The following is a 26,070-nucleotide window of genomic DNA, read 5'->3' on the forward strand; positions in this document are numbered from 1 at the left end:
AGTCTTTGCTTTGGCTTTTTATTTACCTGTGTTTTGCATTGTTTCAGAATAAAATTAAATCCCTAATTACTGCACTTCATGCTGTGTGTTAAGTCACATAACAGAATGCACAATCAAGAAAAGCTGTGGTTAAAAGCACAATTTATATTATTTCAGTATAATATCCTAATTAAGCGTCCCAAGATCAACCCAAAAACTCAGCTCAGGCTTGCTGCAAATATTTTCAGTGTTTTTTATGCTTCAAGAGAAGCATAGCCAGCAGGTTGAGGGAGGTGATTCACCCCCTCTGCTCTGCTCTGGTGAGACCCCACCTGGAGTGCTGTGCCCAGTTCTGGAGCCCCTATTACAGAAAGGATCTGGAGGTGCTTGAACATGTCCAGAGAAGGGCCACAAGGATGATCAGAGGGCTGGAGCACCTCTCCTATGAGGACAGACTGAGGGAGTTGGGGCTGTTCAGTCTGGAGAAGAGAAGGCTCTGAGGAGACCTAATTGTGGCCTTCCAGTATCTTAAGGGGGCCTACAAGAAAGCTGGGGAGGCACTTTTTAGGGTGTTAGGGAGTGATGGGACTAGGGGGAATGGGAAAAAATTAGAAAGGGGTAGATTCAGACTGGATGTTAGGAAGAAGCTCCCCACCATGAGGGTGGTGAGACACTGAAACAGGTTGCCCAGGGAGATGCTGGAAGCCTCATCCCTGGAGGCTTTTAAGGCCAGGCTGGATGTGGCTCTGAGCAACATGATGTAGTGTGAGGGGTCCCTGCCCATGGCAGGGGGGTTGAAATTAGATGATCCTTGAGATCCCTTCCAACCCTAACAATTCTATAATTCCATGATTCCACCAAATGGGAGTGAACAGCTCTTCAGAACAAACCTTAACCACTTCCTGCTTTTGATTGCATGGGGGAAAAAAAAATCACACTATTGAATTAGATTTTTAATCAATACCAAATAATTTTCAGGAATATTAAAATATCTTCAGAACTGAGCCCAAGGCACCCATGGGATTCAGGGTTCTGCACAAGGAATCCAGGATGACTCTGGTGCTGCTAGGCCGCTCATGCTAAAATTACCATTGGCCCTCACTCTAAAACATCAGCCAAAAAACTCTATCCAAGCTGCTGGCGGCTCCATGGAAACAGTCAAAGGGGGACAGAAGCATTATTGTTATCCACTGCAAAGCTGAGGAGATTTGTTAAACCAATATTCTAGTATTCTGTGGCTGAAATACCATCTGTCTCTTTTTCGTACAGCTATTTCCCTAGATGTTGCCATAACACAATGCACACCAAGAACATCACCAGAGAAAACACAAAATCCTGTCCTATCCTGAAAGGAAACAGACATTTTCTGGAACTGGTATTTTTCAGCACGAGATGTTCATGGACACAGACACACTATTATAGAACAGAACAGAACAGAATAGAATAGAACAGAACAGAACAGAACAGAACAGAACAGAACAGAATAGCAGGACTGTAAGGAAAAGGATGAACTCTTAACACAAGCCCTATGAGGAAAGACTGAGGGAGCTGGGATTGCTTAGCCTGGAGAAGAGGAGACTCAGCGGTGACCTTATCGCTCTCTACAACTACCTGAAGGGAGGTTGTAGACAGGCGGATGTTGGTCTCTTCTCCCAGGCAGCCAGTACCAGAACAAGAGGACACAGTTTCCAGGCTGTGCCAGGGGAAGTTCAGGTTGGATGTCAGGAAGAAGTTCTATACAGAGAGAGTGATTGCCCATTGGAATGGGCTGCCCGGGGAGGTGGTGGAGTCACCATCATTGGAGGTGTTCAGGAGGAGACTTCATGGGGTGCTTGGTGCCATGGGTTAGTTGTTTAGGTGAGTTGGATTGGTTGATGGGTTGGACGCGATGATCTTGAAGGTCTCTTCCAACCTGGTTTGGTTTATTCTCTTCTAAATAAATGGTTTGTTTATTCCCTTCAACCCATCCACCTCACTGCAAGATGAGGGCCTAAGAAAACATGTCAGTGGCTCCCTACTTTAAGCATTATTCAAGGTCCATTATTAGTTCACTAAAAAGATGGCTTTGTATGCAAGTTATTATATATTTTATATATAATATTATAAATATATATTGATATATTATTATAATTTATTATTACTTATTATGTTTTTATATATAATATTATAAATATATAATGTATTAAAATATAATAACTTGCATGTATATAAATATATATATATATATATTGCAAGTTTCTTTGTTATTTTCTGCAAGTAGGGTCACACTCAACCACTAGCAGAGACAACATGTACAGCCTGGAACACTGCAGCTCCCAAAGTTTATAATATCATGCTCTCTTTTCATTGATTTTGATTTTAACATGCCAGCAAGAACATCTTTTATTTAATTGAAATGCATAATAGTAAGAAAGCCAACTGAGATGAAAAGATCATGTCAGCTTGCAGTTCCATGTCACTTCAAAATGTGTTCTTTCTTCTCCATTGTATCACTATCAATGACTTGCAGAACCTCATGCATGCATTGCTCCAGCTTTCCATGTCATAGTATCATAGTATCAGTCAGGGTTGGAAGGGACCACAAGGACCATCTAGTGCCAACCCCCCTGCCATGAGCAGGGACACCCCACACTACATCAGGCTGGACAGAGCCTCGTCCAGCCTGGTCTTAAACACCGCAAGGGATGGGGCCTCAACCACCTCCCTGGACAACCCATTCCAGGGTTTCACCACTCTCATGGTGAAGAACCTCCTCCTCACATCTAGCCTGAATCTCCCCGCCTCCAGCTTCATTCCATTCCCCCTAGTCCTATCACTACCTGAGATCCTGAGAAGTCCTTCCCCAGCCTTCCTGTAGGCCCCCTTCAGATACTGGAAGGCCACAATTAGGTCACCTGGGAGCCTCCTCTTCTCCAGACTGAACAGCCCCAACTCCTTCAGTCTGTCCTCATAGGAGAGGTGCTCCAGCCCTCTGATCATGCTCGTGGCCCTTCTCTGGACATGCTCCAGCACGTACACATCCCTCTTGTAATAGGGGCTCCAGAACTGGACTCAGTACTCCAGGTGGGGTCTCACCAGAGCTCAGTCCTGTATACTTGCCCTTTCTTTCCTTTTTCTGGGAATAGAATCTGAGCATTCCCATTACAGTTTGTCTCTTCACATCAGCTTTTCAGTAGAAACATAAACACATATGTGGATATCCCATTAGCTATTTCTATCCATCTTTTACAGTGAAAATACCTTCAAAAATAAAAACATCACAAGCAGCATTCACTAGAAATGCTCCAAACTATTCACTTATGACCACACTGTGATCAGAGTTGGGTTTTTTCATTTGAGTTACTGTCATTCTTGCTCCTCTATCATATGTTCAAAAGATAGGTTCCTGTCACTCTGCTCATAATGCGAAGAACAGGACTCAACAAATAAACAAGCAGGATAAAGCAAAACTCATCTTAAATGTCATATTTATCCTCACAGTTTACCATTTAAAAGTGACCCCTGATATTTACAGGATGAACTGTGTTGCTTTATAAATGGAAGCATCTGCTAGTACTGACCAGGGGAGCAGTGCTCTCCTCCTGTGTACAAAGGGTTGAGATGTATTCTGAGCTGGCAAGGATTTAAGAACAAAGCTACCCATCAGACCCATCGAGATGCAGGTTCATACATGACATAGCAAAGTGCTAAAGAAGTAAGAGGTTTCAGCTATAAGGCATTCAGAATACTGTCTTGAACACACACACACACACACACATCTCCATTAAGGTTGCATTTGAAACCAGAAAAGTACCTTATGGGAATTTCAGAGATTTTAATAGGCATGAAGCTATTGTGTACAGTTTCAAATCAGTTTCCAAGGACACTGCTTACACCTCCATTGAGTTCCCCTAACACAGGCTGCCACACAGCTCACTGGCACTGACTGCACACTCCAGGAAAACGGCAACATGTAGGTCATGCTGTGACCTACAAAAATACGTGACGCAACTCAACGGGGCGTTGCTAGCACAGAGCCTTATGAAGACGGGCTGAACACCACTGGGTCAGCAATACCTACCCCTGTAGACACATGGGTGAAACAGTTCTGCCTCTAAAACACTTACAGGTTCATTCTTAAAGGCATTTCCAAATCAATTAATGCAACCTCTTGCTTAGTTATAAGCTACCAAATAGTAACCGACAAAATCGCTCTTTCAGCCATAAATTACTCAACGCTTTTCAAGTGCAACTGTCCCCACGCACTCTTTGTTTGTCAAAGACTGCTTATAACCCATTACAATTTCCCATCAGAAAGAGAAGATAAGCAGGGGATATTACTAAGGCCCACAGTAAATTAAAGCATTCTCCTAGCTGATTCTCAAAAAAATGACTGTATTTCATTTTGCTCCTCACCAATGCACAGAGACAGAATACAGCAGCTTGCAGAACCTTAACTTATTAAATACATAGAATACATATACATAGAATATAACCAGGTTGGAAGAGACCTTCAAGATCATAGCGTCCAACCCATCAACCAATCCAACCCACCTGAACAACTAACCCATGGCACCAAGCACCCAATCAAGTCTCCTCCTGAACACCTCCAGCGATGGTGACTCCACCACCTCCTCAGGCAGCCCATTCCAATGGGCAATCACTCTCTCTGTATAGAACTTCTTCCTAACATCCAACCTAAACCTCCCCTGGCGCAGCCTGAGACTGTGTCCTCTTGTTCTGGTACTGGCTGCCTGGGAGAAGAGACCAACATCCGCCTGTCTACAACCTCCCTTCAGGTAGTTGTAGAGAGCAATGAGGTCACCCCTGAGTCTCCTCTTCTCCAGGCTAAGGAACCCCAGCTCCCTCAGCCTCTCCTCATAGGGCTTGTGTTCCAAGCCCCTCACCAACTTTGTTGCCCTTCTCTGGACACGTTCCAGCAAGTCAACATCCTTCCTAAACTGAGGGGCCCAGAACTGGACACAGGACTCAAGGTGTGGCCTAACCAGTGCAGTGTACAGGGGCAGAATGACCTCCCTGCTCCTGCTGGCCACGCTGTTCTTGATGCAGGCCAGGATGCCATTGGCCCTCTTGGCTGCCTGGGCACACTGCAGGCTCATGTTCAGCCTACCTTCGACCAGTACCCTCAGGTCCCTCTCTACCTGGCTGCTCTCCAGCCGCTCTGACCCCAGCCTGTAGCTCTGCATGGGGTAGCTGTGGCCAATGTGCAGAACCCGGCACTTGGATGTGTTAAATCTCATAAGCAAAGTGTAACAAAACCCCAAGAACTTATCTATGAATAACAGAACTTCAAGAACACAAATAACATTCATGCTCATGAAAACACAAGTGTGTATTATGTATTAATACACTTTGAAGTCTTTCAAAAACTCACCACCAAAATATTTGTGCACCAAACCTACCCTAAACACAAACCAGGATTGACTCTAATCAATTTCTGGCACCTGTACCATTAATGGTTCTTAGGATTTCAGAGACAGCATAGAAATGAATAATGAAAGATATTTCTGTCTCCATTTTAAAAGAAAATCAACATTCCCCCCTCCCTGCCCCCATCCCCATCTCTAAATGCAGAAGCCCTGACTCCCTCACTCATTGATTGCCTTAAACCACCAGGCACCTTAATGGAACGACCATTTCTTCTTTTCAGTTTTAGATTCCACATAACTTAGACCTTTTGTTTACAGTCCATGCAATGTAAGGTTTAATGAGGCTTTTCCCTAAAGCCTTGAAAGAGTATAAAATAAACAATTTCAACAAAATTCAACAAATAGCTTGATGATTGGAGTACAGGTGTTAAACAGCAACTGTGAGATGTTACCTCCCAGGTGGAGAATGAAATGCATAAAGTGAAAATGGGAGATTGAAAAAAAAAAAGTCTACTTCAGCATCAGCCATTCTCAAGTATTTCATTTGAAGATTTCTGGTAAAATATTCTGAGACAATGTTATGCTTTGCATTATTGTTTTAAGAGCTCCCATACCACAGCAACTTTTCTAGCTAAGCCATTCTCTCAGGTATATCAGCTTGCTTTGTTATTCCCCACAGAGTTACATTCCACCCAAAGTTAGAAATGCAGCTGTGGCCTATCCAGTCTCCACTTGTATTCCTTATTTGTTGGTGTTTGTTAACTAACAGGATTTCACACTGTTTGCTGCATTCATTTGCCTCTTTGTTGTTTAACTGTGCTATATAGATGGTCACATCTATCAGTTCACTTCGCTTCTCGTCTGGAAATAGCTGATTCAGACTGTTTTACATGGGGAACTGGCTCTGATGCCCAAATGTGACCTTCCAGATGAAACACAAGTCCTAAAGTTTCCAGGATGTGAGAGTTTCTCAGCTACCCACCAGTGACCCAAATGCCTGGCAAGCAAATCATACAGCACTGCAAATCGTAGTGAGCTGAACGGGAAGCCTGCTGAAAGTGCGTGCATGTCATTATTTTCCCTTTAAAGTTCATTGGATGATTTAGTCTCTAAGCTGCAGACTGTGATCCACACTGGTTTTCTGTCATGTACAAAGAAGCTGTATTTACACTTATTTAACTTGACAGCATTCAGTGTGATGAGACCACGGACCTTTTTCACTACTCTGCCAATACGCTGCTGAATTTTCTATTTAGAGTCCCACCTCCTGGAGCAAAGATTACTTAGTCCTTGTATTTAAAAGGTGAAATTCAGATAGACCTTAAAGATACAGAAACTAGAAGTACTACAAAAATTACAGGGGTTTTTACCCTCATGGTTTCCAGATATTGAGAGCTGATGACAACAGCTCAGAGAACTGCACAGATGCTTTGCACAGATGTAGATGATTACTAAAGAGAAGGCAGCACAGAATCCATCTCTGAGAATGGGAAGATAAATTTGTTATAATCTGATAAAGACCAGATCTTCAAGTGATAGAGATTTAGAGAGGATCTTTGAAGGGGTCACCTGCTGGGAATTTGAGTAAGGTATTGATTTGGAAACACATAATGCAAACATGCCATTGTAAATTCAAGTAAAATAATTGAGGTTTTAAACACAAACATTTCTTTTGCAGTCTTGTAACCCGAATATTGCATTGCCATGCACAAAGACTGAAGAGAAATCTGATGGAACCTAGAGGATCCAAAGAATGACTAACTAGAAGGTGATGCTTTCTGGTAAGGTCTGTTTTGCTGCCTCATGACTTCACAAAGCAAATAGAAAGCAGAAATAATGACCACAATGAAAAATTATCATGACTCAGTAGGGGAAAATCAAATTTCAAGCATCTTCAGTCTCCTACAGTTTGGTTAAAAAGAGGAAGGAAAAAAAATAAAGAAGTTGGCATTAACAAACTGATTTGCTCTCAACTGCTCAAGTTATGCCTGAGTTACACCAGCCTTATGATAGCAGAATCCATCACCACACCTTTTTTGCAGCTGGAGGACTATTTTTACACAGTCTTTAAACCAAAATATCAACTGTGTCATCAAATGGATGACTACAAGTGAAAACTGAAAATTATTCTGGGCATCATTTTGCCACTTATGTTTCACAGCATTCTGTCTAGAAGACCCTGAGGTCACTTACCCTTTGTAATAGCACAGAAATTTTGTAGCATTCTTCCAGCTACATCAAGGTCTTGATAATAAAATGTCTACCAGAGAGCAGCATACATTTATGACATACAATAGCCAATCACCTCCTTAACACACAACTGTGGTTTAGCTGTTACCTTATGTTCAGTTCCCAGTAAGTAGGAGGCTATTATTCAGAAGATTATTTAGCTGGGAATGGCCTCTGGAAGCAGAGAGATTATCAGAAGCCACTGAAAGGTAGCAGGGACAAGCTTATCAAAACAGAAGTTGAGGCATGCATTAGGATTTGATATATCACAGAACCGGCAGTTAGGCTTGGGATGGACACTGGAAATATCTGGCTCAAATTCACCTCCAATGAGGATCATGCCCTTCAGGCACTAACAGAACAGTCAGTACAAGATCAGCAAGTGAGAAAGGTTGCAGTATGTCTCACTGGCATCCTGGAGCTCACTCTCACTTTCAGCTAGGAGCTCTGCTGACAACCAGCTATCCCCAGCAGTCCACCACATTGCCAAAGCTCTGGGAAAGTGATAAGGGACAATCACATCAAGAGCTGCTCCCAGCCACCTCCACCAGGCAACTCCACAGAAACTTTACAACCTTACCTCCCTGAGTCTCCTCCTTGGGATTTTGCTCACTTTGGAAGCAAGAGTGGAACTGGCTGCAACCCCACTAACTTCATTAGAATCACAGAATATCTCAGCTGGAATGGACTCATAAGGATCACATGCTTGCAGGACCACCTCACACTAAACCATTTGACTAAGAGCTTTGTCCAAGCATTCCTTACACTCTGATAGGTTTGGTAACATGACCACTTCAGTGACAAAGCTACTCCTAATGTCCAATCTGAACTGTTCCCAACACAGCTTTATTCCAGTTCCTTGTGTCCTGTCACTGGAGAGGGGAGATCAGCACCATCCTCTCCACTGTCCCCCTCGAGATAATTGTAGGTTGAAATGAGATCCCTCCTCAGCTTTCTCCAAGATGAACAAGTCAAGTGACTTTACCCACTCTTCATAAGTCTAATTCTTGAGATCTTTCCCCCATTTTGGTTGCCCCTGTCTGGACACATCCTAATAGCTTCATGTCCTTCTTGTATCAAGACATTCACAGTGTCTTTTGATTGCTACAGAACTATTTAGAGAGCACCCATGTCATACCTTCTTCAGCAATAATCTATCTCAGACATGACCATTCCCAATGAACCTCTTGGAATCACCAGGTATTTACCTCACTCAGTCACCCATCTGAGCACACTGGTCCAGTGCCAGCCATGCTAGCATCCACTGCACAGCAGGATTTGAAATTTTTCTGTAGAGCAGTAGGACAGATCAATAGAAACAAAACCTGAGTCAGAGCAGAAGCAATAAACCTCACATTACTGCCTGAAAAGGGACAAAACATTTTCCTGATGGGCCACCCAGGTCTGATACATCAGGCATGATATGTGTACCAGTAGAGAATTTGACCCAAGAAATAAGATTCATAGAGAAATTGGACTCCAATGTGTCACCTTACAGTGATGCAGAGGTCAGTATCAGAACACAGATGTTTGAAAATATAGACATCCCATTATTATTTTCCTTACAAGAGTTCAAATTCAACTATGAAAATGCATAATCTCTCCCGACCCTGCCTATAAGGTAAACTCAGTATCTTTTACGTAGTTGCATCCACAACAAAAACCAGAAACAGCCTAGAAATAAATACTGAGTGCCACGAGAGAGCCCGAACACATCACCCAGACCTGTCCTGAGCATCCATGCTGAGGCTCAGGTGCTACAATCGGCAGTGTCAGAACAAGCAGTCGGCCGGCCCCAGCGCCTGTTCCGTCGGGGGATGGCTATAGAAACAGGCCTGTACTGCACGTACAAAGAAATGGAGCTCGCAGGGGCTGCAGAGCGATGTTTCCCCACGCATCCTCAGACAGCAGCCCTGGCAACCCGATACGCACACAGGAGGCTTCTGAAGAGCCGAGCTCGCAAGGAGCCGTGTGCGGTGTGTGTGCCATGGGGCAGGCAGCAGCCCTCGAGCAAAAATAACCCGGGGAGCGCCCGCACAGCTGCTCCGGGCTCTGCTCTCCGCCCCAGATGCCATCTCATTGAGGTCCGGCGCAGGCAGTGCCGGCCGCAGCCTCCGCACATCCCGTTCGGCTCTGGGAAAATCCCTCCCTTTGTACCCAGCGGTGGCATCTAGCGCACCGCGATCAGTACGGGGAGGAGAGACAATGAGCACCGGGCACACAATGGTGCGAGGCCGGGAGAGGCTGCAGCGGTTCTGGCACCGCGCTGCGGGCTGCGCCCGGCCACACCTCTCCTCCATCACCAGCTCCGGCTGCCTCCTCTATCGCCAGCTCGCCTCCATCGCTCCTTCTCCCCCGCCCCGGCTCCTCGCCTAGCCCCACACCTCCACCCCATTCCTCCGCAGCCGGCCGCAGTCATTGTTCCGCCGCCGCGGGGACCGGGCGAGCCCCCCAGCCGCCACCGCTCACCGTGCCGTGGCCAGGAGAGGATGCCGAGAGGCTAGGGACGAGCCTGGCGCATCCATCTTCCCGCCGCCGCCGCGGCTCCAGCGCCCAGCCCCGGCCCCGCCGCCCTCCTGCGCGCCGACGCTGAGCGCGGGCGCCCGCCCCGCCGCCTCCCCGCGGCGGAGGCCTGCGCTGCCGGGCCGGGGTCTGCGGCAGGCCCCGCCCGCCGCCGCAGCGCAGAGCAGCGCGCCTGGCCGCCATGGCAACGCCGCGGCGGAGCGAAGGGAGCGATGAGGCGGGCACGGCCTGGCCCGGGCAGAGGCAGAGCCCGCGGAGGGGGTCCCCACCGCGCCCCGACTCCCAGCGGCCGCCGGCGGAACGCAGGGTCTGTGAGGCCGCCGCCCCCAGACCAGAGAGCCCAGGCGACAAAGAGCCCTCGGAACCGCGGCGCCTGGCAGCCCCCCCACCCCGGGAAACGCGCGGAGGCCGGGGGTGAGAGAGGCCCAAGCGAGACCCTGACACCACCCCTCATGGCAAAAATCGTTGTGCTGGAGGAAAGAGACATCGGCATGGAGGGTGCTGGGCTGGCGTTCCAGGCAGCCACGAGCCACGCATGGGAAAGGTGTGCATAGCGTTCCGGGAACGAGATCCAGCCCAGTCTGCCTGAGAACCGTTTCTATCTGAATAAACCGTGGTGACCCACAGAAGCCATTGCACTTCTGCACAGCACCAGCGTGAGCGAGGCAGCTATGCACACAATGACACCACAGGCCCTTGCTATTCAGATTCTTTGGAAGCCTCTTCATCCCCATCCTTCCAGAGACTGACAGCAACAGCCCTGGAAGAATGCAGCAGGTTGACAATGAACAAGAGTTCCAACCCTTGTCCTTGTGGCAGGTTACAGAGAAATAAGGGTAGCAGAGCTGGTCAGAGAAAGTGCTCATTTTTCTGAAAAATGGTCTACAGCAACAAGAGTCTAAGTAAAGGCAAACATTGCAGGCTGGGGGTCTGGGTTGTTTTTTTCTGAACCACAGGAAAAAAAAACAAACACATTTATAGAAGCTAAAAGAGAGTTGAGGTGGGTACTGGATTTGCAGATTGTCTCCTTTTATAAAGTAGTTCCTTGGTCAGTGACAATCAGAAGAAAGCTAGTGACAAAATTTTGAGTCCTCCGTCCTAAACACCAAATTCCATCAGTTTCCTTTACTCCTTCACCAACTGCTAGCATTCCAAACCTTTATCATGAAACTATCAGAAAAGGGAATTGAAAGCAAGGATGAGTACTCAGTAGTCTGGCACTGCACACCTGACCAGTCTGGCCCAGCTTCAGCTTCCTCATGGGTGAAGTGGAGCTATTTCATCTGGCATAAGAATTAACCACCAATTGTCACTGCCAGCTAATGATTTTTATAAGGCCACTGGGGTTTCTAACAATGTAGCGCATTATATATGGCTCATAGACACTAGAAAGCTACCTCTACTTGCATGTAGTTGTCTCCTTAACAAATCACTACCACCTCGTGCAACAGATGTTGTTACCAACCAGAGCTAGCGCAAGACAGCAGACCTGTCAGTAGGCACTCTGTCATCAAACAAGTTTCTGAACTTGACATGAAGTGCCTGAGCTCGAGTTGGAGGAGACAAACTGATGAACTCAGTCCTTACAACCCAACTCAGGCATAACTGCTCAACCCTGATGCACAGATGAGTACGTGAAGGAGGTGTATGTGGAAGAAGCATCCTCCAGCTGACAGGAAACCAAGTTTCACAGGAAAGCTGCACTATAAAGACACCCAAGAACAGTATCTTAACCATTAGTTTTTTTAATTGTGCTATCACACTGGCTGCTTTTTGCCTGAAAGCCAAAACAACTGTCAGATCCACAGACAGAATGGCAAACAGCTGTCAGCTCTGGCTACTTGGAATTCCTCTGACAGAGTCTTTCCATAGAGATACAGCACCTCTAAGTGCCTGAATCTACTGCTTTAGTGGAACATCTCTGTAGTTCAAGGCCAGCCATTAAGTCCTTAAGTAGCCAGTTTCTGATGCAGGCAGAAATGATATCACTAAGAGGTCATCCAAAGGAGTTCAGTGAAGATCAGAGGTAACAGGGCAGATTCAGACTTCAAATATATTTGAACTCAAGCAGGTAAGCTCTTTCCAATCCCTCAGTCAGGAGCAATCCTGTCTATAAGGAACACATTTGCCCTGGCACTGGGATGACCTGGTGAGAAGCACCGTGGGTGCTCACGTATCAGTGTAGTCACTTTCACATTGGTAGCACCTTTTCTTGCTGGGGCACATCTGTCTTCAGCTGCAGGCTCTAGTAACTCCTTCCCTTAACAGGAAGGCAGAAATCAGTGTAGATATTTCACTGGGAAGAAATCAGTGGTTACAAGCCCTATCTGCAATGTCACATCCAACGCATAGGTCAGAAGTACCAGCACTGTTCATGGTGTTACAGAAGACAAATTGAGCGGGGAGACACGACGTGTGGGAGTGTTGTTGGCCGACAAAGACACAGGGAGGAAGAAGGGAGCAGCAATATCTGTGGATGATGTTTCTCCTTGGTTGCGAAGCTGTAAGATCTGCCGCAGCAAGGCCTTTCCTTCTTCTCTAGTCTGCAATCAAGTTGTAAAAAACAAGACACCCATCACTGGGTGGTTTCTGGGTCAAAGTCAGTATGTTAGCAGGGTAAGTTAGTCATTGTGTAGGCTACCATCCTCATTTAAATAGCAGAAGAAAATTGTTAAACCATGTCAGTAAGCCTCTCCTCCTTTTACTCACCTGATCTGTGTGGTACTTGGGTATTTCAGGCAGTGAAATCCAAAGATGTCTGTTTACAGAACACCTCAGAATAGTCACACACAAACCCCAAGTACTATTGCATCCTCTGCACTGTCTATATACAGAGGATGAGAAAAAGAAGACATTATGTGAGTACCACCGCTCCACAGCATGTGGGAGTCTGACCAATTAACCACCTCCTCACCACGAAGATTTTCAGCAGTCTGCTATGTGGAACCTTGAATTCTTTTATTTAGGGAACACCAGTAGTTCAGATTTACTCTCTACACCATAACCTGTGATTTTAGACATAAGCAGCATTTGTAATCAGGTATTACACCACCACCACTCAGAATGTGACTGGCATGGCAGACAGCCCTCATTCCTTTGATAAAAGGATTCCTTCTACTCTGAGGGGAAGCAAGATCAAGGTCATAGATCCCCCAAGAAAGAGCAAAGGCTGCACAACTACTCACATCATTGAAAGCACAGCATTTCTGAGCACACGCTGAGGCTTCGTCCCAGAGCTTACACTTGATGTAGTACTGGGCCAGGTAACGGAAGGCAGTGCTGACCTCCAGGTGCTCCACTATCTCCTGCAGTGATGGGGGGGAAGCCACAATCTGTGAGCACCTTCCAAGTTAGATCTATACCATGCTTACTTCTCCTTTTATTCCCATGATATCATCTTACCCCACAGGAATAAATATCCTGGATGTATTTGATATAGCACTGAGCTGCCTGTTCAGATTCATTCAGCTGTTCGTGCAGCCTAGGAAAGGAGAAAAAGGGGCCACTGGAACAAGACTGCACTGTTGAGGACCTTCTCGGCCCGTGAGAAAGCACCTACTCAACCTGACCTGGATTAAAGCCAGGTCTTTTCCTTTAGCATTTACAAGACACGTACCATGTGCTGCCCTCACAGCTTCAGAACAGTTATATTTCCAGGAAGGGAGCCTGTCAGATACTGACAGGCAACCAAAGTGACAACCAAAGCAGGGACTTTTGCTTGTTCCATTATATTTTCATGATTTTACCAGACCTGGCTATTTCCTCCAAGTACTGCCCCTTCCCTGCCACATCCCAGAAGTCTTTGTACAGCAGCTTCACCTGTCACTTGCCCTTTTCCTTCCCCTTTGCTTTTTGTATTACTTAATCCCCACCAAAAACTAGGGCTGATGTCAGTGCTTGTTTCTTTCACATTGGACCTTTTCCCAGTTTCAGAACCATAGACTGGGGAAATGAAAAAATATGTTAAAAAAAAAATCTACAATGCTGTCTATCACCTGCCACCATGGATTACTTTTTAAGTTTCAATACAACAACCAATGGCTAGCACTACCTGCTCAAATAACCTCAAAATTCAGAGCTCCCTTGCAACCAACCTTATGCTAATTCCCTCTGATTTTCCTTAGGGAAACTGCCAACTAAAGCTGGACACCAGGATTTGCATGCACTACACACCTTAAGACAGCAGCTATTACAGTGCTCCCCAAGCAATACTCCAATCTAGTGTTTTATCAAAGTGCCGGTTGCATTTACCACAGAACCAAGAGCTCATGGTAACACAGATACTCACTTTGCTAGCTTCACCAGGGCCATTTTCTCCACATCTCCCACAGCATAAGCTCTCCAATAGCACTGTAGGGAAGGAAATTCAGTCAAGCACACCACAAAGACATACTATGTGGCTTTCCAGCAAAGGGGTACCTATCACCTGCAGAGGACTCTCTCCACTTGTCAGCTACTCTAGCTACACTGCAGCAGAACCTCTCCAATGAAAACCACACATAAATTGTTTCCACAAGCTCCTAACATTATGCTGTATGCATTTCCAGCAGCACTAGCTAGACAATTTTGCTACAACTCCAGTGTCCTGGAAGACATCTTAATGTCTTACTCCATACAACAGTTTTCACTCACCTTTTTAGCTTCCACCAACTGATTGAGTTTCTCATAGCACTCGCCTAGAGCAACCAGCATACGAGAATCATTTGGTCTGTAAAAGAACAATTCCCAAATGTAGTTTGATGGACAGCCATCTGATCTCAGAGTGGGGTGAGGGGGAACAAAAGCCAAGCAACAACAACAAAACAAACAAAATCTAGGCCTAACAGTGTCCTCATCCTCCCTTACATAGAACATCACTTATGCTCCTGACCAGTGCTTCTTGGCATTTCATTGACAAAATCTTTAACTAATACAACCAAAATTTATTTGAAATAGCAAGACTGCACAAATCACATAGCACTGATACTCTTCTGCCTTGCTCAAATAAGTTCCTCTGTGTAAATTCCTTAGCAAGTAGCAACTACTTCTGAACAAAAACCAATAAACACAGTTTGGTTCTCAATGCTACCTGAGCTGGTGAGCCCGTCGGTAGTAATAGAGACAGTAAAATGGCATCTTGAGGATTTCATAGGTTTGCCCCAAGCCATACCAGGCTCTGTAGTCCCTTTTGTTCACCTCTATTGCATGCCTGTCAAAGAAAAGGAGATGAACTAGTCAGAAAAAAGTCAGGATCAAAACCAAGACAGAGTTCAGCAAGAGATTAACAAAACGCTGACAAGTACTACTTCAGTCCCCGTGTAACCACTTTTGTGCAGTACATGAGTGATACCTGTAAGCCTGGATAGCTGCAGATGTATTCTTCATTTCCATATATTCGTGTCCCATAAGTGTCCAGGCTCCCAGATAACGAGGATTCAGTTTCAAGGCCCTCTGGAAATAGAGTGCTGCTTTTTCATGCTGGGAACGCAAGCTATAATAATTCCCTAGAGCAAAAGCCACAATATTTATTTAAATTAAGTAATAATAATAAATGAATGAACAAACCAACCCCAGCATTAAATTAGGAAGGAAAAAGTCTTATTAAAGGCAGATCTGACTCAAACCTCAAGAGACCAAAGAGCAGTCTTTTCCTCAATCCTTTCCAGTTGTAGTAATCAGAGATCACATCTCCTCAGCCTTCAAACTCATGTCATGATCTAACATAAATTTCCTGCTCCTGGCACACAATTCTTTCCACTGGGGTTTTCAAGACTCTAAAGGGATTACCAGCTACATGGGTCTTCAGAATGGTTTCTTCACCTCCTTTCTGCACTGGTAGTATTACAGCAGCTCTTTCATAAAGAAACAGTGGAAATTTGGTCTGTTTTTTAAGCTGTCTGAATCCACAGTCAAGCCTTACAGCTTTGCTGGCTGATCATTTTCACAAGTGTTTCTAAGACATCCTCACACAGCCTGCAGACAGCATAGCAAGAACGTGGAAAAGAGCTGGCTCTCACCAATTACACAGCAGGTCTCAACACGATACTTGTCTATCTCACAGAGATTGTGAGCCAGGTAGCTCAACTCAGGCTTCATACTCTAGTGAAACAAAGAAATGAAAGTGATGAGAAAAGGAGCATGATACTGTTTCAAAGAAAACCCAGGCAGTTTACAATGTGTACACTGCATCTATTTCATGGCACTGCAAAGTAGAAAGCGGAAGCTGAAAGCCTATATTCACAGACAGGTCAGGCCAGACAGCTCCTTTGCTCATGTTTAAGATACTTCTGACAAATACCATCACTGTGGACAGGCAGCAAAAAGACTGCTTACCCTGACATACAGCAAGTTGGAGAAAGTGTCCATGTTTTCTATCCTGTATGGGTCTTGTTTCCTTAGCTCATTAAAGATGGATAAAGCTTTGTCAATATCTGAAGAAAGATGAGGGGAGAACAAGAACTATAAATGCCATGTTTGCATGAAGAGGCTTATTCCTACACCAGTTAAGTGTCACTGACCTCGGATATTGTGGTAGGCAACTGCAATCTGAGAGATGATGTAAGTGCTTTTGGAAAATCCTGCATCAATCAGACTCTGATACTTCTGCAGAGCCTCCTCTATCAGCTGCAGCTCTGTATAAATGTGTGCAAGAAAGAACTCTTTCATCCACGTGTCTGGCAAGGACAGGAACTTCAACTATCAAGAACCAAAGAAGAGGAGGAAGAGATGACAATCAGTAGCGTTCCAAGAGCCACCCATGGCAAGAATCCATTCTCTTCCCTCCCATGATTTAGTAGATGCTCTTGATGCAAGAGGCTTTTCTGCAATCGCTTTCTTAAAGCAGCAGCTACGAAAGAGCAGTATTAGGACCAAGAATTAATACCAGGTTCTTCCACAGGGGGGACTGAATAATGCCTACAATCTGACAGTATTAAAGAGAAGGGAAGCATTAGGAGATTTGGTCTGAAATGCAGCACAACATCAACCACGTAATTCTATTTAGTCACTCCCAATCCATTCCCATGACTGCTGAAATTGCAGAACTGAAGACATTTCATTTGGTCAGTGAAGAAACTATATTTGAATCTGACAGCGCTCAGGTTCTGCTTCAGACCCTGGCCATATTTCTCTGTTATATTACAAAGTCCCTTGAAAGACTGAACCCGCTTCCTGTGTTTGATCATCAGTATATCACATCACTATTCTGGATGATTTAAGTGAGTAAGGCAATAACCTTGCTGACAACTACTTCAGAAGAAACAAGTTAGCCGTTTCTTAAATCACTTTGTGGGTGAATGGGAAGAAACTAGCCCCATCTCTAAAGGTTTTCAAGGTACAGCATGGCAAGCAACTGAAGAGAAAGAGGTTTTAACAGCATCATTTACAATTTTGGATTGCTTTGCCCAATGCAGTTTTACAGAATAAAGCAACAGCAACATCAGGCTTGTGGCAACAATTACTGAAGCAGGTTACCACAACTGAGTATTGCCAAAGTTTTACCATCTCTTTATCTGTAATCAAGTTGCAAAGTTCTAGCCAGGCTCCCCAGTGCAAAGGTAAGACATGGGCAGCTTCGACAAACACATCGATTGCTTCTTTCACCAGGTCCAGCTTTCGCAGCACGACACCATATCTGTAAAGAAAGTTGTCAAGTTAATCTGAATCACAAAACTCTGCACATCCATGCAAATACACATGAACATGCTAGAAATACAGACACTCACAGATAAAGGCCAAATCCATCCAGTTCCCGTGCCTTGTGTTTCTTGCTGAGCTCAACTCTCAATTCTCGTAGAGCTTCATTTTTCACCTGCCCTTTTTCCAGAGGTCCTGCAGGACAATAAAGCCAAACGATGAGCTTTCAGTCACAGGTATACCACAGCAACTGAAGTCCAAGTTACATTCAGAATGATCACTGACACAACCTGAAAGCTACTCAGCCTATGATTATTTTCCTTCTTAAGAGAAAACACTTAGTCTGATCACCTGCTTTAAGGCGAGAGTTAATTAGATACAAGTCTGTAATCTCTACTAAAACTCTACTATGAATTAAGAGAGAATGAAAGAAATCATGTTGTAGCACACTATCATAAAAAAATTGATAAGAAAACCATTAAAACCAAGTTGATTTATATGAAGAAGCATCACTGGAATGCTCATTATATTGTCCTGTGTTTCTTGTCACCAGAGACTTACCCAAACTATCCACTGTTTCATCATCCTTCTTCTTTTCCCCTGACTGTGGAAAAGAGAGGAAAACCAACATGGCATTATGACAGCATACTCCTTACATTTGCTCCAATGCTAGCAGCAGCACATAAACACAGTTTGAACAAACATCACAGTTCTCAGAACACCCCCCCTGAACAAACAACGTGGACTTGTAAGTGGTAATGTGGAACAGAACAGACAAAATAGATATTCCAGAGAGAAGTGGGTAGCAGAGGAGTTCAGTGCTAAAAGATGACCGTCCCTTCTATCTTACCAGGTATCTGGAGTACATATACAAGAAGTAAGCCTTCTGACTCTTGCAGCCCCGCAGAAAATAGGCAGCCCTGTCATATTCCTTCAGATCAAAGTAAGACTTGGCTAGTGTATAGGCATCCAGATCACGAGCATCCTCCTGCAGGGACACAGGTAAGTTTCAAGACCTCACTTCTGACACACTTTAGAAAAATCATCTAGTTACAAACATAAATGAAATTGCTCCAAAAGCCAAAAAATGAAGTTTATTCATCCTCAAAGATGGTTTGAATACAATCAGAAGTCTCCTCATTCTTGAGTATAAAGTAGGTAGAAACATTTAATGAAAACTGAGTTTCCAGGGAACAAATTGTGTCAAGCTGCCAGAAGGCATCAATTCACTGTTCAATGGGCAGAAATGACCATTAATAAGAAGGCTGCTCAGGAATTCCACATCAAACAATACTGACCTTCTAACTTAAATGCAAACACTTCCTTGGTAACTACACCTTGAAATGCACTAAGGTGTTACACTGCTGTAATTTATCAATAAATAGGCATATATCTAAAAGTCCTACTGTACACCAACACAGGTGGGGATGGATATGCAACTAGTTACAATCGTGCCCTAGAAAGCACAAGTTTAATAGTACATTGTGAATTGTATTGACAGTAAATTTTGACCTTACTAAAGACGAATAAATGATTTCAAATTTTGCTTACCGAACGTCTACCTTTAGGCACAGCAAGATGCAAAATTCAATGCTTTCACCTGGGGGAGCACACTGAGCTCAGGCCGCCCCGTTAAATACCGAAAGGCAAGGAGGCAAGAGCGTTCTGAAGCGCCCCGCCCAGGTCCGGAACAAGAGCACTACCTCACTTCTTCCTCAGTAGATGCAGACAGGATCACAAATCTGCTCTACTAGCGAGAGCTGCAGCGCTTTCCCTTCGCGTTATTAACCCCCTCTAATCCTCGAGCACAAACAGGGCTAGAGCTAGGGCTCGGGTCACCCCACCCCGCCCGCGGGGGCCCGTTCGCGGTGCGGTCGCGTTCCAAGGAAACCACCGCGCCACAGATCGCTGAAGCCATCCTTGGCCAGGCCTCCTCCCAGTCCCGGCCGTACCTCCGTGAGCGCTGGGGGCGGAGGCAGCTCACTCAGCGGTAGCGGGTCCAAGGCAAACGCCAACTCAGAGGCCCTGCGAGGAGAAAGAGAGAGCCGTTAAAGCAAGGCCCTCCGGCCGCGAGGCCGGGCCCGCCCGCAGCACTCACCACTTCCCGCTGTGCTGCAGACCGCGCTCACGGCTCCGCTCCGCCACGCTCAGCAGCTGCTTCTTGATCTCCCGCAGGTCCGAGAAGTCACTCCCAGCCAGCCCCGCCGCCGCCATCCCGCCGCCGCGCCTGCCAGCCAATTACAGCGCCACACACTAAACGCACTTCCGCTCTGTAGACGCAGCTTTCTCCTTGGCTGAACGCGACTCACCTCGCTCCCAATCAGCGGAGGCGTGCTGAAGTCTTGACACTTGATTGGCTAGTTGTCGCGGGCACGCGGGTTTACCGCGGAACGTTCCGCGCCGTCCGGTCCGGCGGTGCTGAGTCCACCCTCGTCCCGTTCCCGTCCCCGTCTCCATCCCCGTCCCCATCTCCGTCCCCGTCTCCGTCCCCGTCTCCGTCCCCTACCCCGTCCCTACTTTGCCCAATCCCGTCCCGTCCGCCAAAACACAGACTAAAGGAGACTCGGAATTCTGAAGATAAGTTTTTGCTGTCCTTACAGTCTCCTTTGTGTTCTACATAGCTGAGGATCACCTGTAAGAGGGGACTGTTCTGTACTAAATTCTATATTTGGTTGATGATAACATTGGTTTAATTTGAGCATCTTCAGTTTTCACAAGAATAGAATCAAATACGTGATTTTAGTTCCGTGAAGTAATTGTACCCAAGTCCGTTCATCTTGAGTTTGGGACCCACTGGGCGTTCTGTATTGTTTTCCTGGCTAGAAACTGACAATATGCCTGAGGTGCTCAATGGCATGTCAGTAAGAAATACGGAACCTGCTGCGAAAATAAAGAGCCAAAAAAAAGGCAAAAAGTCCCAAACCACCCACCACCACAAAACCCAAAAAACACCCGAAGTGCTACTTATTTGGATGCTTTCTGAATTCTGAGCAAAATATCCCTTATGTGATCAGGATCCTGATGTGTGCCACTTGGTCAGCCATGCCCTAACTTCGTATGATTGCTCTTCTCGAAAAGCATCAGTTCTGATAGCTGTGACATACTGAGTTGCTTAGTGAGAAAACATGTTTACTTTTTGGTACTCACCAGATGGATCTGCTTGTCTGAGTAGCTGTCATCGTAGTAGATCACCTGCTGCTGGGATTATTTGTGGTTCCAACTGTTCAGCAGGAGGTGGCGCTTGGGGCTCTTTGTTGAAGCAGTAAGAAAAGGATGACAGGTTGCTTAATGATGGCTAAGAGTTCAGTAATTCAATTGCTGAAGACTTGCTCATAATGAGAACTCATAATTCTTCCTGTCATTCCATTGTGTAATAGCTGCGTCTTTTAAGTGACAACCAGGGCTGGCTTTTAGAGCAGGGGGCTAATTAAATCCTCTGCATCAAAACTGATAATATCTTTGGGAGGTGCAGATTAATTTAGCTGTCCTAACTGGGTGCTGCTGGAAGAGCACGAGCTTGCTCACAATGGCATTGCATGCTAGCAGGGTGAGGCTGTCTCTGGTCCCTCACGGAAAAGTGGGGACTGCTGCATTTAGAGAAGGGTCAGAGACAACCCCCTGTGGGTTCTGTTCAGTCCTCAGAGGTCAGAAGAGATTGGGATAGCTGGACTGACCTCTTAGCAGCTCTGGCAATGGTTGCTGTGAGCGTGGATCCAACAGCCGCCACAATAGGAGCCTGGCTGTTGCAGGCCCAGTCGTGCTCACTGGAGCAGTTGGTGCACCAACAGTTCAGGTTATTCACATGCATCATGTGCAGGTTCTTTAAGACTACCTGTGATGAATGCACTGAACTACAGACCAGCTCTGTAGCTCTCAATGCACTTGCAATCACCAAGTCCATCTCCCAGGAAAGCATTCAGAATAGCTGAGGCCAAAGGTTCACCAAAAGACATCCCTCTGGGGGGAGAGTGAGGAACACAAACCCATCCATCTGTCCCTGCCATTTTGCATCAAACTCTCAATCCCCTCCAACTGAGAAATGAATTGGGACAAAATTTATACCTCATTATCTACTATTGTGCAATGCCTGTGTGGAACTGTGGTTAAACAATTCTTTTTATCATTGCACAAGACATTTCTTGAGTTTGGTGTTACTTCTCTGGTTAGCAGTATTACAAGTGGTAAGTGGAAGAATAGAACAGTGGGCCTCTGGTTTGCCCCCCTCATTCTCCACAGAGCCATGGCAGCACAGGCCACCAAGGTCTCCACCCAGCTTCTGTGCTTGCTATGGTCACCATATTTATCAGCAACCTTGAGCTCTGTAGGTTTTTTCCTATAGTTTTGTGCTTCAAGCAGTGACAAAGCCAATGAAGGTCATCATGAGGAGAGGGAATGATGTCCATCGTACAAATGTGGGGTTTTTTTTATTTTATGAGGAATTTTTTTCCCCTCAAAGTTAACATCTTCAGATGTGCAGCAGATGCTCACTGAAATGCAGTGTAAGTGGTCTTTACCAATAAAGGTCTTGCCAATACAGGCAAAACCTGTTGACAGTTAGAGAAAATCCAGACTTTTGCATTATCTGAATTCAGCTTCTTCATTATGATGTTATCAAAATACTTTTTAGCTTGTTTAAGAGTCAACTATGGTTATAGGTTCTTGTAGAATTTTACACTGAGGAATTTGATGCAATAAGAATTCCCATTGGTTGTGTTCCCTATTTAGCACAGTTAATGCAACTCCGACTTTTGCTTGTTGTACAACCTGCCAAGACATCATTAAGGGCAGAGCTTGGAAACCACGTGACCCTAAGATGTGATGGAAACCATTTATACTTGATTTTTCATCAAGAGTGAAGAACAAATTCTCTCACACCCTGGATACTTTCAAAAGGCAGGAGATTGCCTGTCAGAAGTGAAAAAGGTTACCCAGACATTTGTGTCAGCTCTGTGACACGGTTGCTGGGCTCTTGAGTGTGGATTTACTTTGTTCAAGGGAAATGTTGTTAAACTTCCCATCTGAATGAGACAAGCTTTTCTTTCCAATATTCTTTATATTTCTTCTTTCTAAGTGTTCTTACTTCCAGAAACTCTCCAGGGACTTCAACTGGCTTCAGGACTTTTCAAGGATCATGGAGAATTGCCTGGTAACTCCATCAGCTAGTTCCATCATGACTCTGGGATGCATCCCATCAGGTCCCATAACTATCTGTGTGTTCAGGTTCTTCAGGTGGTGCCTAACCTGATCTTCCCGTACAGCAGGAGGGACTTTACCCATCTGGTCCTCATCTAGTGGTCCATCAACTCAGAAGGGGTAAAAAGCAAAGTTGCTAATGGAGACTGAGGCAAAAAGAGTTATTGAGTACCTCAGCATTCTCCTCATCTGTTGACACTGGTTCTCTGTTCTCGTTCCTTAGAGGGGGTACATCTTCATTAACCATCCTTTTCTGACTGATGGACCTGCAGAAGCCCTGTGTAAGAACTGCAGAAATACGTGTGCTCTCGTATGCTGATCACATCAGGCTTATTTTAATGTTTTCAGGAGCATTGGTTCTGTGATGCTGGAGTGATATAGGTATCTTGAGCATCTGCTCCAAACCATCAAGGACTGGGTTTGATAAGGTTATTCATTTTATGATTCACATATTTTGTGTTTAAGGCGGTCTCTCTGCTAATAATTCCTCAGTATTGCTAGGACCCTACAGGCCTTTGCATGTAGTTATTTGTCCTTCTGATCCATTATCACAAACTCCTAGCTTCATGCAACCAAAAAGTATTCCTGCTCCAAAGGAAGTAATGAATTTTCATGTGTGGAACACAGTGTAACACAGTGAAAGAAGTCCTAAAATCATGTCACAGAGCACTGATGTTTAGTTCTTTTGGTGCTGCTAGGTAAAGGGTGCTGGAACAACAATGTCAGAACAGGTAGTGGCCTCAACACCTTTATGGTAAATTGTCTGTTTTGGCAACTAAGGAGACAGAAGACCACCTTGTGACCCAGGAGCTACTCTGAGAGAGTTCAAACTATTGCATCCTTTATTTGTAGTATGCACATGATTGAGATAGGGAAGATTTCAAAGTTGACAAGTGTCTTAAGTTTGGAAAGCTTCTACTTTCAGCAATAGTAATAACCAGCATCTGACACAATTTCTCTGATCCACAGCAAGTAGCTGTCCTTCCTGTGCTCTTTATCCTTGGCTTCCCTGCTTCAAAACTGGATTCCAGGAACTCTGTCTATGACTCAAGTAATACAGCACTGTGACATCAGAGCAGCGTTTTGTGTGTTGTCAGTAATGTCTTTTTGCCCTCTCTCTTGCTCAGATCTCAATTGCTTTCTTGTGAGGTTAATTGAGATGAAGTGTCATAAAATGCTTCTGAGGACCCAGGAGTCGTGCAGCTAAAGTGTTTACAATGCCTGAATCACTCCTTCATATCAGAAATCCATTGACTCATGCAATATATTTTCTGTTTTGAAGAGATTTTATTTAATTGCAGTGTCTGGTGAGCTTGGATGTGGTATCAGCTGTGCATGCATAACTAGCCCAAGTGCTCAGGAAACCGGTTTGCTCCTTTTCCTTAGCATATTGCCCACTAAGACCCCCAGCTATCACAGTAACGCTGTAAAGAACCATGAGGAGTTTTTAGCCAGTCTTCCAAAACTGTGGTTAGGCTGAGTTGTAAGAACTAGATGACTGGATTGCATTTAATGTGCTGCTGTGCATCCTAGAAATCCTTGAGAAGAAGAAAGGCTGGAGACAATGTATTGAGGTGGTGGTCTGCATCTTGCTGGTGAACAATAGGAATCTGTGACTGGTGAGCAGCCCCATCAGTGCTGAGGTCCTGCAGTCTGTGGTTCCCCTGGTACTGCTCTCTGACAGAAGTCTGTGCTGTGTGCTGTCAAGGTTAGTCCTGCGCTGTCCATCCTTGTTTGGATGCTAATGGTTGTATGCCTGGATGGTAATGAAAGAACTAATTGGGCTGAAAGTCCATTGCTGTTTTTTCATGGGACCACTGGGGTCAACATAAGAATGAGAGAAGTGAATGTGGGAAGGCAGAACTGCCCCTTTCATTATTGATGAAAGTTTATGCTGGAAGAAGTAGAAGCTATTGGTATACAAGGATGGTTTTTTCTTCCCTCTCTTGAAGAATTGAGTGTGGAAGTAAAACAGAAGTCAAAGCTGCTGGTAGTTTTCTTATGTATCAGAGCTTTGTCAGTGAGCACAACAGTGCAGATTTCTAATGTCAGGAAACTCTTGAAGAGTTCCTTCTGAAAATCCTTAATTACATTTGGTCTGTCCAGGCATTTTAATTTTTTTTCTCATTCACTATACTTTCCATTTGAGAAAAAGGAGGATGTTTCATGGTGCTCAGCAATCCATTACTGTGTTTTAAGGCAGCAGAATTATATCACAATGGGAGCAGTAATTCTGACCTTACAAAATGAATAAACAACCAGTACCCAGAACTCCTCCTGATTGTGAGAGGGACAGCACATCACAAGATCACAATACACTGTAAGGTTTCCCTTTTGCCTCTGTGTAAAGGAGAAAATGTATTTAATTGGAAAGGAGGCATAATTGAGTTGATCTTTTAAAGTCAAACGCAGCATTTCTCTAACAGAATAGCTGCCATAAAACTATCTTCTCTCCCGCAAAACGATATTGGGACTGTTTTCTGCATAGCTGCTACTGTGGGGTTAATGGAGGAGTAGTGCAAAGTAGAGATGTATGTATTAGAGAGCAAAACCAGTGGTGGTTAGGTGTCTGTAAGAGCCCAATGACTCTATTGTCTCAAAACAATGTGTGACGTACCTGGTCTGAATAGACAGGGTGATGGCTCTGACGGCCTAATGGCTTTTGAATATCTCAAAGGTGGGAGACTCCTCCACATAACTATGCAGCCTGTGCTAGCCAGTACTTAAGTCACCCTCACAGTAAAAAAGTGTTCCCTGATGTTCAGGAAGAACCTCCTGTGTTTCAGTTTGTGCCTGTGGCCTCTTGTTCTGTCAGTAGGCACCATTGAGAAGAATCTGGCCCCATCCCCTTTCCATCTTCCCTTTGGGTATTTGTACACATTGGTAAGATTGCTGTTTGAGCCTTCTCCAGGCTATACAGTCCCAGCTCTCCCAGCCTCCCCTCATAGAAGAGGTGTTCTGGTCCATCATCTTCATGGTTATTTGTGGGACTCTCTTCAATGTGTCCATGTCTGTCATGTACTGCGAAGCCCAGAACTTTACAGGGACCGAAGGCGTGGCTTCACCAATGCCAACTAGAAGGGAAAGATCACCTCACTTGACCTACTGACAATGCTTTTCCTGATGCATCCTAGGAGACCATTTGTTCTCTGGGCAACAAGGA

At 45.1% G+C, this 26,070-nt stretch overlaps 2 protein-coding genes across 4 annotated transcripts in view; both read right to left on the reverse strand.

The window, feature by feature from the left end:
* The window catches only part of JAKMIP2 (janus kinase and microtubule interacting protein 2), a 49,711-nt gene extending 39,586 nt beyond the window's left edge, over positions 1 to 10,125 (reverse strand). For both annotated transcript variants that reach the window (XM_068159279.1, XM_068159288.1), the window contains exon 1: positions 10,047 to 10,125. The gene's annotated coding sequence lies outside the window, so the exon portion shown is untranslated. The remainder of the gene's footprint in view (positions 1 to 10,046) is intronic.
* Positions 10,126 to 11,827: 1,702 nt separating this feature from the next.
* On the reverse strand, positions 11,828 to 19,936 carry CDC23 (cell division cycle 23). Of its 2 annotated transcripts, XM_068159300.1 has the most exons (16): positions 19,813 to 19,936; positions 19,667 to 19,739; positions 18,565 to 18,702; positions 18,276 to 18,318; positions 17,804 to 17,909; positions 17,580 to 17,712; positions 16,598 to 16,775; positions 16,413 to 16,510; positions 16,097 to 16,178; positions 15,430 to 15,583; positions 15,169 to 15,288; positions 14,733 to 14,808; positions 14,389 to 14,450; positions 13,503 to 13,581; positions 13,286 to 13,405; positions 11,828 to 12,643 (listed from the first exon to the last, which is right to left on the reverse strand). In XM_068159300.1, the coding sequence occupies exons 1-16, from the start codon at positions 19,926 to 19,928 to the stop codon at positions 12,473 to 12,475; spliced, it is 1,749 nt and encodes a 582-aa protein (XP_068015401.1). In that variant the 5' UTR covers positions 19,929 to 19,936; the 3' UTR covers positions 11,828 to 12,472. The 2 variants fall into 2 exon arrangements, with proteins under 2 accessions (XP_068015401.1, XP_068015410.1); XM_068159309.1 differs by lacking the exons at positions 19,667 to 19,739; positions 19,813 to 19,936 and adding an exon at positions 19,266 to 19,616.
* Between the last annotated feature and the right edge of the window lie 6,134 nt (positions 19,937 to 26,070).

Source organism: Melanerpes formicivorus, unplaced genomic scaffold (assembly GCF_026170545.1).
Source record: "Melanerpes formicivorus ecotype bairdi unplaced genomic scaffold, bMelFor1.0.p_v2 SCAF_2, whole genome shotgun sequence".
Taxonomy (NCBI): domain Eukaryota; kingdom Metazoa; phylum Chordata; class Aves; order Piciformes; family Picidae; genus Melanerpes; species Melanerpes formicivorus.

What these genes read in the sequence shown, in the direction of transcription:
- CDC23 (XM_068159300.1), bottom strand. Translation starts at nt 19,928, where the DNA reads ATGGCGGCGGCGGGGCTGGCTGGGAGTGACTTCTCGGACCTGCGGGAG. An exon ending in ATATGTACTCCAGATACCTG is followed by an intron (nt 18,319 to 18,564) that starts GTAAGATAGAAG and finishes TCTTTTCCACAG; the next exon opens with TCAGGGGAAAAGAAGAAGGA. An exon ending in TGAAACAGTGGATAGTTTGG is followed by an intron (nt 17,910 to 18,275) that starts GTAAGTCTCTGG and finishes ATTGTCCTGCAG; the next exon opens with GACCTCTGGAAAAAGGGCAG.